We start from the raw sequence: 14,472 nt of genomic DNA, 5'->3' as shown, positions 1-14,472 counted from the left end.
TTCTTTGTAATATTTTAAGCAATAAAACAAAATTTTTTTAAAAATGTTTTAAACTGGTCAAAAAAAAAAAAAGATCTAGCCCCAGCCAGTTTGGCTAGGGTCCTGGGTTCGATTCCACTTAAAGGCACATACCTTGGTTGCAGGAGGCAACCAATGGTTCGATGTGTTTCTCTCACATCGGTGTTTCTCTGTCTTTCCCTCTCTCTTCCACTCTCCCTAAAAATTAATTGAAAAAATATCCTCAGATGAGGATTAACAAATAAATAAATAAATATAAATAACTTATAAATAAAATTTATTTAAAAAAGAAAAAGATCTATATATATTAGTTAACAATACTGTATCGTCCTTAAATTTCTTAAGTGCAATAATGATTTTGTGATCATATAGGAGAATGTCTTTGGTCTTAGGAAACACAAGAAGTATTCAGAGGTGAAATGTCTTATCACAACTTACTCTCAAATTACTCAAAAAAGGTATGTAGCATGTGTGTATATAAAGAGAGTAAAGGTGGCATATGTTACAGGGTAATCACTGTACTGTTTGTTCAACAGTATTGCTGGATTAAAAATTTTCAAAATAAAACAAAGACAAATTCAGAGTCTTCTTTCTGCTTTTTGTTTAAAATTTATAACAAAAATAAACCTTTTAAATGAAAAATAAACAGTTTAACTTACAGCAAGGAGCTGTCTTATGAGCATGTCTGAGGCTTTCTCAGAAATGTTGCCAACAAAAACAGTAGTAGTAGGACCACAATTTTCATCATTTTCCTTTGCCTTTAAGCCTGGATGATCCTTTCTTGCTCCCAAATGCTTTCCAACCATGGACACAGTGGGTACTAAGACCTAGAATTAAAAAAGGCAATAAAATTTGATCTGGCAATTAAACTTCCTATCATGTTTAATGTAACATTAGGCTAAAATCACCAATGTTAAATTAGTAAATACAGGGTGGGGCAAAAGTAGGTTTACAGTTGTTCGTATGGAAAATACAATTAATAAATAATAAAGCAAGAATAAACTGTTCATGCACTTACAACTGTAAACCTACTTTTGCACCATCCTCTATGTAGCACATTAAAAGGTCTACATACTTAATCTAAAGCTCTTCGCATTTTTCATTAATACAAACATTCATGACAAGGAAAGTCCCACTTTTAGATTACCTTTCTTTAAAAACTTGGAAAAGCAAAAATAACTTGGATAGAAACTTTGTTTATCCACAAGTTTCTTCACAACTGTACTCTGTTTAGCATAAAAGTTCAATTATCCCTACTAAGCTTCTTATAAAATATTCAAATACTCCCATAGCACTCCCCCACACTTTAAATTTACCCTTTATCACTTACTTGAATTTCTAGCTTATTGTCCCTTTATTAACTTTAAAGTTCCCAAAGGAAGAAATAGTCTTACTCTTCATTTTATCTGCAAGTGAATTTAGCAAAACACCCACAATAAGCACTGAATAAATACTGGTGAACTGGGGGAGCTGCTCCAAACTCCAAATGCTATCTTTTCTTAGGCTGAAATGTAAGAAAGTAAGAGTACCTATCATGTGGAAGCTTTCCAAAATGACCAAACATTGGTGCCTAATGCAAGAAAAGCTGGACTCCCCCCTAGTATGCAGAACCTATCTTCTTAGTGGTCTGCCTCACAGCAGATTCCTATTTGTCCACCTACTTCACATCTCCCTTTTAACGTGAATAACACCACTCCCCTCCCTTTTCAAAACCACAAATAGAAAAACAGTTGAAAGTAACATTCTAGCCTCTCTCATAGTGGAATTCCAAATGAAGCCTGATATTCTACCAATGAACTCAGAGAAATATCTGGGTAAATAATAGTTAAGAGGGTTATTATTTATTCGTGTGTTTTATTAACATTCTTAATTAAGATGCTTTGATGAATGTGGAGAATTAAGGTTCAAGACCTAAGAATAAATAATGAAACACTTCCCTAGAGGAAAAGGTTTCATTAAAACTACAAAGCTTGAAGGAATCATAGTAGAAGACACACAAAAAAATAGCTCGGAAAGGGCTAAATATTAGGTAGGTAGGAGGAAAAGAATAGAACTATATTCAACAAAAATTTCATTTCAAAACTTTTATTTCTGCTAGGATAATTCTTACACTCTTTTAAGAGATCATATATATCATATCATTCTCCTATCTCCGGAAACCAAAACACGAGGAATAATGAAAAAGACAACGTCCTAAATCTGAACTAATATGTAAATCAGTCTAGAGAATGAGAGAGAAACCATAAAACTATCTGGGGACCAGTTTCAGGAACAAATGCACATATGCACAGCTGAATAAAAATGTTACTTAATCAAGTAAGTAGTATGATAGAAATGGATGCCCATATCCTTCCTACTATTCTTTTAAATGCTTAAAATAATTTATCTAAGTTTATCAAGCTTTTTAGTTTTAAAAGCACTAACATATCTCCTAATTTCCTCCTTAAAATTGATTATACTTACAGCCGTAGATGGGTAATTCAGCTGGTTAAAGCGTTGTCCCAATACGTTAAGGTTGCAGGGTTTGATACCCAGTCAGGGCACATACAAGAATCAACCAATGAATGCATAAATAAGTGGGAAACAAATCAATGTATCTCTCTCTAAAATCAACCAATAAGTAAAAAATTTACTTACTTAACAATTATACTTACAGTTGGAGCAGGAGCCATAATGCTCATTGGTACAGGAATCATTGGGGTTCCTAAGGAAAAAGCATTGCGAGTTGTAAGCACACAATTATATATGACTGTATTCTGTATCAACTACATGCCATATATACAAGTACTAGAGGCCCAGTGCACGAAATCTATGCACGGGGGAAAGGGAGGTCCTTCAGCCTGGCCTGCACCCTCTTGCAATCCGTTCACTCCTAACCGCTCGCCTGCCTGCCTGCCTGCCTCATTGCCCCTAACCACTCTGCCTGTCTGCCTTATCACCCCTAACCACTCTGCCTACCTGCCTGATCACCCCTAACTGCCTCTGCCTCGGCCCCCACCACGGCTGCTTCATCCGGAAGGACATCTGGAATGACGTCTGGAAGGTCGTTCGGCTGTCTGGTCTAATTAGCATATTAAGCTTTTGTTCTTATGATACTTATAGTTAATTTAAGTAAAAATGTAGAACTAATGAGATACTGCACATCTTAGTTTCAAAAGCAATGTGGTATCAGGTCAATCTATATAAGTTTACCTACAACAAAAAACTACTCTTAAAGTAACAAGGCTACCAGAACCTGCTTTTGACTTAAGGAGTATAAAATTCTGGATAGTTATTGATTCATATTCATCTTATTCAGTACACCCGCAAAACCTGCACTATCACAAATACAGATTCATTTATGTATTAACAATATTAATTAATCCTTTAAAAGTAAAAAACAGCCCCAGCCAGTTTTGCTCAGCAGTTAGAGCATCAGCCCTTGGACTGAAGGGTCATGGGTTCAATTCCAGTCAAGGGTAAGTACCCTGGTTTCAGGCTCCATGCCTTGCCCTCGGTCAGGGAAGGTGTGGGAGGCAACCAATTGATGTGTCTCTTTCACATCGATGTTTCTGTCTATCCACCTCCCTCCTGCTCTCTCTTAAAAAAAAAAAAAATCAATGGGAAAAATATCCTCAAGGGAGGATTAACAAGAAAAAAGTAAAAAACAAATCCTTTCACATTTTTTTTCCTTTAAGTATCAAACGATAAATTAACTGAAAACCTAGGAAGAATCTTGTTATACCTGGTTCTTTAATAAAAACAAAAAGTGGCCTGGCCAGCGTGACACAGTGCTTGAGCATTGACCTATGAACCAGGAGGTCACAGTTTGATTCCACATGCCCAGGTTGCAGGCTTGATCCCCAGTGTGGGGCGTGCAGGAGGTAGCCAATCAATGAGTCTCTCTCATCATTGATGTTTCTACTTTTCTCCCTCTCCCTTCTTGTCTGAAATCAATACAAATATATTAAAAAAAAAAATTGGCCCTGGCTGGGTGGCTCTGTTGGTTGGAGCATTGTCCCTTATACCCAGAGGTTGGAGTTTCAATTCCCAGTCAGGGCAGATACATAGGGGAGGCAACCAATTGGTGTTTCGCTCTCTCTTCCACTCTCTCTAAACATCAACTAAAAGTAATGGAGGGGCAAAATAGTATCTATCCTATATAATAAAAGCCTAATATGCTAAGTGTCCAGTCATCCATTCAAAAAAATCAAAGCATAATATGCTAATGATATGCTAAGGCTGTTCAACTGCTCGCTATGATGTGCCCTGACCAGCAGGGGGCAGATGCTCTGACCAGTAGGTTAGCTTGCTGCTGGGGTCTGGATGATTGGGACTGAGCGAGAAGGTCCGGACACACCCTGGAGCCTTCCTGTGGTCCGTCCCAAACTGGCCAACCTACCTTGTCCCTCCCTGACGCCAATCATGCACCAGTGGGGTCCCTCGGCCTGGCCTATGCCCTCTCACAATCCAGGACCCCTCAAGGGATGTTGGAGAGCTAGTTTTGGCCTGATCCCGCAGGCCAGCCTCTAGTATATATAAAAGGCTAATATTCAAAGTGTCCCCTCGGGAGTTCTCTCGCTCGCTATGACATGCGTTGACCACCAAGGGGCTGCGCAGAACATGTCAGGCGACCAGCAGCGGCAGCAGGGCGCTGAGAGAGCAAGGGAAGGAGGCAGCGGGGGGAATCGTGCGGTGGCAGTGTGAGGGTGGCAAGGAAAGGGAGAGGCAGGGACCGTGATCAGCCCTGATCGCTGGCCAGGCCTAGGGACCCTACCCATGCACGACTTTCGTGCACCGGGCCTCTAGTATACAGAATATCTGTATCTGTGTTAAAAGAAAAAGTACTAACGGAGCCCTGGCCAGATATCTCTGTTGGTTGGTTAGAGCATCGTCCTAAAACGCCAAGGTTGCATGTTCCATTCCTGGGTAGGGCACATACATGCATGAATCAACCAATGAATGCATAAATAAATGGAACAACAAATCAATGTTTCTCTCTCCCTCTCTCTATAAAAAAAAAATCAATTAAAAAAACCCACTGGTGAATAAAATAATATACTTATGTGGCTTATAATATGCATTAGAAAATATCTGGAAGGACAAAGAAAAAACTAAAAATAATTCTGTGGGAATGTAATAAAATTTTTTTACTGTGTATTTTTTCTATTTTTTTAAAATATGGAACGCTTCACGAATTTGCGTGTCATCCTTGCGCAGGGGCCATGCTAATCTTCTCTGTATCGTTCCAATTTTAGTATATGTGCTGCCGAAGCGAGCACTATTTTTTCATTTTTGAACCTCATGAGCTATTTTTTTACGTAACTTTTTTTTAAAATGTCCCAAATGAGTTTATACTCAGTCAGATATGAAAACTTTTCTGCCATAGGAAAATGAGACATCACATTTCCAGAATGATATTAACAGACATCTTTACTACTAACAGTCACACACAAATCTTCCTAAAAGTAAATACTACAAAAGTATAGGCTAAAACAACTACAGTACTCACAAAATTACCTGGAGGTACAGGTGGAGGAAAGCCAGGAAACTGTGGTGGTGGAATCCCTGGTGGGAGTGCTGGGATTCCCATGGGAGGGCGATTCAAATGAGGGGGGAAAGACATTCTTACTGCAGATGTCTAAAAAAGAAATCATGACAAATCATTTTATTTGAAAATTTTACAATTCAATATGCCTGGTTTGTTGGCCTTCATTTTTAGAGTATCTGCAAAATTCTAAAGTTTTCTTACCCAAAGGAGTTGGCAAAGACCCTCTTTTCTCTGTCTGTCCATTGAGAATTTTTAAAATTTAGATCTTTTCTAAAATAAGTTCCCAAAATGTACACGATCTAAGTTCAGGATAGACTCCTACAATCATATGGGAATACATATAAAGGAAGAAAAAAATTTTGAGGTTCAGTTAATATCCAAAATTAAATACGAAATATCAATGAATCTTTTTAAACCAAACTCAGAATCCAGGAAGGTTTCTAACAGTTAAAAGTGTTCTGATACATTCATTTTTAATACATATCAGCACCTTTCTGAAAACTAATTTACAAAGTTACACAGTATTTATTGATTCAGTGTTGGCCAGTTCCTCAAGTACAAATGACTGTCTCACTGAACTATAAACCTGGGGGTAGGAGACATCTTAACATCAGGTCACATAGTAATCATTCAAATACAGAGAACCGCCCTGGTCTTTGTGGCTCAGTTGGTTAAAGCATTGTCCCGATATGCCAAGTTTGTGGGTTCAATCCCCAGTCAGGGCATATACAAGAAGCAACCAATGGATGCATCAATAAGTGAAACAACAAATCAATGTTTCTCTCTCCCCTCCCCATTCCTCTCTCTAAGAATCAATTAATTTAAAAATAGAAAAAATTTAAAAATAGCCCTAGCCGATTTGCTCAGTGGATAGAGCGTCAGCCTATGAACTGAAGGGTCCTGGGTTCAATTCCAGTCAAGGGCACATGCCTGGGTTATGGGCTCCACCCCCAGTAGGGGGTGTGCAGGAGGCAGCCAATCAATGATTCTCTCCCATCATTGATGTTTCTCTCTTTTTCCTTCTTCCTTCCTCTCTGAAATCAATAAAAATATGTTTTTAATAAATAAATAGTAAGTAGGTATCAGTATAAATTAAAAAGGGGAAATGCCAACTAATTTTACTATAAATGTCTTATATTTTTAAATAATCCTTTATATTTTTGCCCAAAAATAAAAACAAATACTCTATAAGAAAAAGTGTATCTCCTTTTAAAACAGAGACAGCTACTGTCCTACTTACAGAAGCTCTTGTATTATAATACTCTATCTCAGCACTTTTCTTAGGAGGACAGTTGGTATTAATACCTGTTGAATAAATGAATGAATGAGTAAACAAATTAACTCTAAGGTTTTCATTAAACAAATCTATTAAGAAGCTCCCATGTGCCAGGTACTATGCTAGCCTTACAATAATTATAAATGGAATAAATATCCTCAGGTGAGAATTAACAAAACAAAAAAAAAAGAATTAAAAAAATTTCATCAGACTACATGTTTAATTTAGTATATGCCAATATACCCATTCCATGCACTTCTAATTTTTCTATGAAATATTTCCCTTTTACTTCACACTGTTCAAAACTTGCTTATTCATAGGTTAAACTTCAAAGGTAGAGGCAATCTTAGTAAGACAATGGCCCTTCAATGACATTCAGAACACAAACATTTCTGGTGACTCTAGATAAATATTATTCACTTTCAAACATCCTAAAATGGGAGTCTCAACCACTTATTTCAACATAAATTTTTATATATTTTGATATGTGAAAATAATTGAGAAAAAACTTTTAAAACCATAAGCAAAGCTGATCAGATTTTACCTATAATTGATCAATTATAATACACTTATAATAAATTATATAGATATTCAAAGTTGATACTTTGTAGAATGAAGTTGGAAAGAGAGTTAGGGAGTGCTTTATTTTATTTTTATTGATTTCAGAGAGGAAGGGAGAGAGAGAGAGAAACATCAATGAGAGAATCACTGATCAGCTGCCTCCTGCACACCCTACACTGGGGATCAAGCCTGCAACCCGGGCATATGCCTTGACTGGGAATCAAACAGGTGACCTCTAGGTTCCTGGGTCGATGCTCAACCGCTGAGCTACATCCTGGGCGTGCTTCATTTTAAATACAGTGAGTGGTCAGAAGATGACATTTGGACAAAGACTTGAATGGGCTGAAGTAGGAAGCCCTATTTAATATTTAGGGACAATAGCCCCAGCTGTGGGGGCTCAGTTGTTTGGAGCATCTCCCGGAACACCAAAAAGGTTTCAGTTTGATTCCCAGTGGTCAGGGTACATACAGGAGGCAACCAATCAATGTTACTCTCTAAAGTCAATAAATATATTCTCAGGTGAGGATTAAAAAAATATATATTTTTTAATCTGGGGCAATAATCTTCCAAACAAAGAAAATACAAAAAGCCAGCAGGCTCCAGGGTGTGTCCGGACCTTCTCGCTCAGTCCCAATCATCCAGACCCCAGCAGCAAGCTAACCTACTGGTCAGAGCATCTGCCCCCTGCTGGTCAGTGCACATCATAGCGAGCAGTTGAACAGCCTGCTGGCTTTTTGTATTTTCTTTGTTTGGAAGATTATTGCCCCAGATTAAAAAATATATATTTTTTTAATCCTCACCTGAGAATATATTTATTGACTTTAGAGAGTAACATTGATTGGTTGCCTCCTGTATGTACCCTGACCACTGGGAATCAAACTGAAATCTTTTTGGTGGGCATGGAATACTTGCAGGAGGAATAGCAAGGCCAACAGCTGGAGTACAGTGTGTGAGGAAAGTCAGATAAATGTAAAATATTACTGGGGGAGGAGCTTCAGAGAGTACAGGGCTTTGTAGGCCACTGTAAAGAATTTGGTTTTTCCTCTAAATAAGAAGAAAAACATTTAAATTTAAAGGATTTCTTATTTGGCTTATTTTAACAGTATTCCTGGTCACTATGTTAAGACTGGAGAACAAGGGTCGAAGCAAAACACGACAAGTGGTATAGTGAAAGTGGTAACAAGTTGCTAGATTCTAGATATATTATGAAGCTAGCCAACTGCTAAGGGGAATGTGTGTGGGATTTAAGAAAAGGAGAGATGGAGAGGTTATTTTTATTAGCACTGAAAAAAATTTATTTTTTTAAATTTTTTATTAGTTAAGGTATTACAAATGTGTCCCCCCCCCCCCCATTAACCCACTCATGTTCTCATCCCCCTGTTGTCCATGTCCCAGCACTGAAAAAAATTTAAATAGCATTTTAAAAATACTTGAATAGGAGTTCTTCACTTTTAGAAGAGTCAAAGCATTTTAACCAGATAAGTAAAAAATTAACAAAAACATACAGGGTTATGCACTTGTCAAAATTCACTGAAATTAAAATGGGTGCATTTTATTACATGTAAATTTTATCTCAATAAATTTGATATTACCCCCACCCCCAAAAACCAAACTTCTAAATAAGATTTATCTCTACCACTCAACATATGCATGCACTTCTGCTTTTCTTTTCTACTTTACTCTTTCAAACCAGTCTTTTTTCCCTGCACTCCTGAGAATACCATTACTGCTTATATGCATTCCTCCATTGCAGATTTATCCTGATAGAAACAAAATATTTTACATGGGATAGACTTACAGGCTAACCCCATCAAGACACTGACAAATTTCTGAAATCGTTAAAGGCAAATGAACCAATAAACTCTCCTCAGCAAGTAATCCTATACAACTACATTCACTCAATAAATATATATGTGCCCAGTTCTTTTCTAAGTATTATTTTTATTAGTTCTGAAAGAGCAAATTTAAGTTATATAGTCATACACCAAGTAGTGGTTCTACACTGACTATAAAAGATTAGTGTAGCATGCACTGTTTCCTGCTCTGCTTATAACCTGGCAAGATACAATGGACTGACATAACCTCCCCAGCCTAAGCAAAGCAAGCTCCTCAAAACATCATTTCTCAAAATGAATTTCCACAGACCTGCTGGGGTCTTCAGAAACTACTTCTAGGAAAAAAAGTGTTCCATGTCCAAAAAAGAATGGGAAATGCTTAACCACAAGTTTCTTTTATAAGAAAGCTTTTCATAACGTTATCAAAGTGTTTTGAGTCTCCCAAAAGGGAGCTGATAATTTTCTGAGATTTCCACTTTGCCATTTTACCATTTTCAGTGATAAAGGTAGTGATAGTCTGGAGTGGAGTGGAGTGGGAATGGAAGTGACTTGTAAACAGCAAAGAGGAATCCGTTGGGGTAATGGTTACACAATTCAGTACATTTACTAAAAATCATTGAATTGTAAGTTTACAATGACTGAATTTTATGCAATTACACTTTAATAAAGCTGCTTTTAAAAAAAGCAATACCAATTCAGGACAATTTCAAGCAAAATCCAATTAAGACCTGCAGATTAGATAATACTGTAGCAATATTAATTTCCTGACTTTGACCATTGTACTGTTGTTAAATAAGAGAATGTCCCTGCTTTTAGGAAATACACATTTGGGGGTTAAGGAACACCACACACATGCAACTTACAAGTAAACATTTCAGAAGAAAACTGGAGAAAAAGGGGAAAGGATAAAGCAAATTGGCCAGGTGATTTGGGTAATATGGGTGAAAGGTATTTGAGAATTCTATGTACTATTCTTTTAACTTTTTTAAAGGTTGAAATTATGTCAAAATAAAGTTTATAAAAAGCATTATCACTATTCTGGTTAGTGGGAATATCATATTTTCTTATTTTCAAATTTCAAAAAAAAAAGCTAGGTAAAAGCTATTCAAAAACTTTGTGAGGAATCAAAATTATTATAAATGGTAGCAGCAGTGTCAAAAGACTATCGAGAAATTTAAAAACAGAATGTTTTTGTAAGACCTTAAAAGATTCAAAGACTGCTTTTGCTTCCAATGTTATAAAATACTTAATGTAAGTTTCCCTTAAATTATGTATAATTAAGTATAAAGCTCATTTATCAGGGGACAAAAATGTTGACTTTAAGTCTGAAGTAGTTACCCAACGTTAAAATGGACTTATTGGACTTATTTTTAAAATATATTAAGAGCCTTAACACTGGAAAATATAGCAAACACAAAATAAACGTATTCAAACTATAATTAGTATATGGTGCCTACATGCAACAGTGGGACAATAATTTTCTTCCTAACTATGTGCTCTCTACCAAAAAAAAAATTTTACTTACACTCTGGGGACCAAAAATGGAAATTCGGTAACTCCAAGAAGATGAATTATTTAATAAAAACTCTCGTTTTTATTTACTTTCATTTACAAAAGCCTTCAACATACATTATCTCACTTAATCTCCCAAATTACCTTGTGTAGATATATTCTCCTTTTACAGATGAAGAAGCTAACTTGTCCAAAGGAACACAATGAGTGGGTGGGGACCCCCCTCGAGGTCCCTAATATCCTGCAATTACCAATCCAAGGGCTGTTTTCACTGTGTCATAATGCCCCTTTCTAGTAATATACCAATGAGAAACTTTGCATTAAGGATTAACTTCTACTTTATAAGACTATCCACAGAAAAATAGTCTATTCACAGTACACTGGAAGAAATGTTAGAATCAGGGTTAGGCTCTTGTACTTCACTGAAAATTCTTAAATAACAATACCGGTTAAGATGGACTAAACACTACGTTATTTGGGTATTGCACTAAGGATTTTACATACATTCAATGAATTTCCAATCTCAATAATCCATGAAGTGAATACTGTCATAATCCTTATTTTACAGATGAGGACAACAAAGGCTTTTAAGAAAAGTTAAAATTTGTAATAGTGTAGCATCTACGTAATTAAATCACGTGCAACTGATAACCAACTGAACGCCTTCCTAGGCTTCTGAACGTTTGGGGAAACAAATCTTAAAAATTAAAGTACCCAAGACAACGTGGAAGTTGTGTAGACACTACTGTCAACTACCTAAGGCACAGTACTTCCCACTACAGCAGTCCGGTGCAAGAGAGGTCCAATCTCTTCCCTCCTTTTGGTCCGCTCCACTCTGCCCAGTAGCAACATGGCTTTTCCATGGCCATACCAATCCATATTACATAACTTCAAAATAATCTTCATACTCCTAGATCTAGTTCGAAAAACGTATTTAAAAAAGTAGTACTGAAGACCAAAGAAGGGTGAGAAAGAAGTCACACATTTTAATGTGCAAGCTTGGTCATCGCCTAGACAGAATGAATGGAGGTACAGTTCACGGCAACCTCCACTGGAGGAAGGGGGCAGGACCACAACACTCATCACAATCTTAGACAAGCAAACGAGGAGGGCGCTTTAAAAAAAAAAAAAGAAAGCGGGCATTAACTACATTCGGGGGTACGGAGGTAGGTGGGCAGGTCACACAGGGGCGGGCTCTCGGTGACCCGAGGGGAAGGGAGAGAGATCCGTTGGTAGCCGGCACCTCTCTAAAAAGGGTAGATGCTGGCTGGCTTCTCGGCCGAGCCTAGGCCAAGGGAGTCCTAGGCCCGGAAATTGTACCGTAAGGCTCCGAAGGGGGCCTCCGCGAAGGGCTCCCCAGGGGCCGCGGACCAATCGTTTTGTGGCCAACGTGGATCCCAGGAGGTGCCGACGGGACTCCCGGTGGCCATCCGTGAAAGGAAAAGGAAAAGTGGGCGACAATGCGAGGAGAAAGGCTCTGGCGGTAAGCGGGTCCGGCCTCCACGGGCTCCTGCTCGGCCCACTGGTTTCCGAGGCCTTAGAGAAGTGAGGAAACCCAGGCCTCGCGCCCCTCCCCTCCCCCACCCGGCCCCCCTCTTTACCCTCGTCCCACCCCGGGCCCTTTCGGAGCCGCCCGGCTTTTCCTTCCTTCCTCCCCCCTCGAGCCGGGGTACCCGGTTTCCACACGCGTTCAGAGGCGTGAACTCACCCGCCGCCGAAACAAGGGGACTGTCTCCGTGGCCCTCTGGGCTCCTGGTTACGGGAGACTCCACCGGTTCGAGGTTTCTGCGCGCCGCTCACCGGGAGACTGGTTCCGAGGCGACCACTCGCAAAGGCCGCAGCGCAAACACTGCCGCGCTGCGCGGGGAGCTTCTGGAGGTCTTCCTTTTGCCCGGCGTGCACTGCGGCCGAAACCGTGGAGAGAAGCACCATAGAGAAGAACGCGTATAGAGAGCCCTCACTGTCGGCGCTCAGTCACCACGCCCCGGCGAACGACCATAGAGAAGGGACGCCTAGAAAGGCTCGAGCTGTAAATTACGACCCACCCGGCCATGTTTGATTGGAGCCGATTGAGTCTTGTGACTGCGGGACGCCATCTTGAGGTCAAGGTTCCGGCTGGACCCTGCGCGAGCGACGTTAGAGGATTCCTCACTTTTTATAGTTTGTGTCGAGGATTAGATCCTTGTTTGAGGTTCGATGGACCGACCAGTCGGCCCTCACACAGCACCTTAAGCCCCAGGGGCTGCTCTTCCCCTAGAAAACGATGGCTTTTTATTTGTTCCAACACCATTTCTCGCCTCTATGCCCTCTTCCACCTCCACCCGACCCCACCCCCACCCCCACCCGGCCGAACTCGACGACTCTGGGTGCCGGGAGAACTGGCCCCGGTGGGGTTCTTTTGTTTATTTGTTTTAAGTGCACACACACCTCACATAAATGCTTATGCTCACTGGGAGGGCCGGTGAGGTAGCTAGATGTTGGAAATACCTCAACCGACCTGTAAAAACATTTCCCATGGCTTTCATTCTCCAACGTAAAACAAAACAAAAAAAAAACTTCGTTAACTAGATTAAGGAGAATCAGCAGCTTTCATTCTCCAACGTAAAACAAAACAAAAAAAAAAACTTCGTTAACTAGATTAAGCGGATCACGCGTGATTAGATTATTCCCTGGATGGGCTTAACGGTCTATAGCTATTGACAGGCCTTTGTTTCCCAACCGCTTGCTTCTCAGAAGGCTTATAATTTATTCAATATGAAGTTACTGTCACCATAAAGGACTGTGCTGGGCTGAGTGCTAGGCGCTTGGTAAATGGGAGTAAGATGGGTTTTTGTTGTTGGTTTTTTTGGGGGGAGTGAGGTTTTATTTCTGTCCTGGAGGACCTGCTAACGACGCGGAGCCGATGACAAGTTTTGATCACTGTATGTAAAATGGAGACGTATCTAAACAGTTCCTACTTGCGTTGTTTCCTATTTAATTTGACTTTAGAGAACGAATCACCATCTACTGTCCTATGTATTTTTTCTTATTCTGTGGTCTGCCTGCCCTACCTCACTAGAATGTAAACTTCAAGGTGCAGAAACGCTGTTCATTGCTGTATTCTCAGGGCCTAGATTCAACAAAGCCTGCATGCAGCAGGTGCTCAATAAATAATTGTCGAATAAAAGGAATTATTACAGCCCTGGCCAGTGTGGCTCAGTGTGTTGAGAGTCATCCCATGCACCCAGGGGTCCTGGGTTCAATTCCAGGTCCAGGCACAAGCCCAGATTTCGGGCTTAGTCCCCAGTAGGTGGGCAGGAGGCCGCCGGTCAATGTGACCCTCTCACATCTATGTTTCTCTCTCCTTTTCCCTTCTGTCTCTCTAAAATCAATGACAAAAACATTTTTTAAAATGATACATGAAAACGAGGAGGGCGCTTTGCTCAGTGGATAGAGCATCGGCCTGCAGACTCAAGGGTCCCAGGTTCGATTCCGGTCAAGGGCATGTACCTTGGTTGCGGGCACATCCCCAGTAGGGGGTGTGCAGGAGGCAGCTGATCGATGTTTCTCTCATCGATGTTTCTAACTTTCTATCCCTCTCCCTTCCTCTCTGTAAAAACCAATAAAATATATATTATTCCTTAAAATGATACATGATGAATACCAACAGAAAATAAAATGCAGCCCTAACCGGTTTGGCTCAGTGGATAGAGCATCGGCCTGCAGACTCAAGGGTCCCAGGTTCGATTCCGGTCAAGGGC

The 14,472-nt window shown here is 39.7% G+C and overlaps 1 protein-coding gene across 10 annotated transcripts in view; it reads right to left on the bottom strand.

Annotated features, from left to right (window-relative positions):
- RBM25 (RNA binding motif protein 25) overlaps positions 1-12,667 on the bottom strand; it is a 47,082-nt gene extending 34,415 nt beyond the window's left edge. Inside the window, exons 1-7 of one of the 10 annotated variants that reach the window (XM_014539315.1) lie at positions 12,441-12,667; positions 6,789-6,853; positions 5,750-5,866; positions 5,518-5,638; positions 2,673-2,722; positions 2,482-2,502; positions 678-845 (exon numbers count right to left, since the gene is read on the bottom strand). In XM_014539315.1, the coding sequence (XP_014394801.1) occupies positions 678-845; positions 2,482-2,502; positions 2,673-2,722; positions 5,518-5,638; positions 5,750-5,791 (402 nt within the window). In that variant the 5' untranslated portion in view covers positions 5,792-5,866; positions 6,789-6,853; positions 12,441-12,667. Of the gene's footprint in view, positions 1-677; positions 846-2,481; positions 2,503-2,672; positions 2,723-5,509; positions 5,639-5,749; positions 5,867-6,788; positions 6,854-12,440 lie in introns of those variants that run through there. The other 9 variants (XM_014539310.1, XM_005865806.2, XM_014539313.1 and 6 more) reach the window with 9 other exon arrangements.
- Positions 12,668-14,472: the final 1,805 nt, after the last annotated feature.

This window comes from Myotis brandtii, unplaced genomic scaffold (genome assembly GCF_000412655.1).
Source record: "Myotis brandtii unplaced genomic scaffold, ASM41265v1 scaffold213, whole genome shotgun sequence".
Lineage (NCBI taxonomy): Eukaryota > Metazoa > Chordata > Mammalia > Chiroptera > Vespertilionidae > Myotis > Myotis brandtii.
The sequence above is the reverse complement of the archived record's forward strand: the minus strand, read 5'-3'. Positions and strand labels throughout refer to the sequence as shown.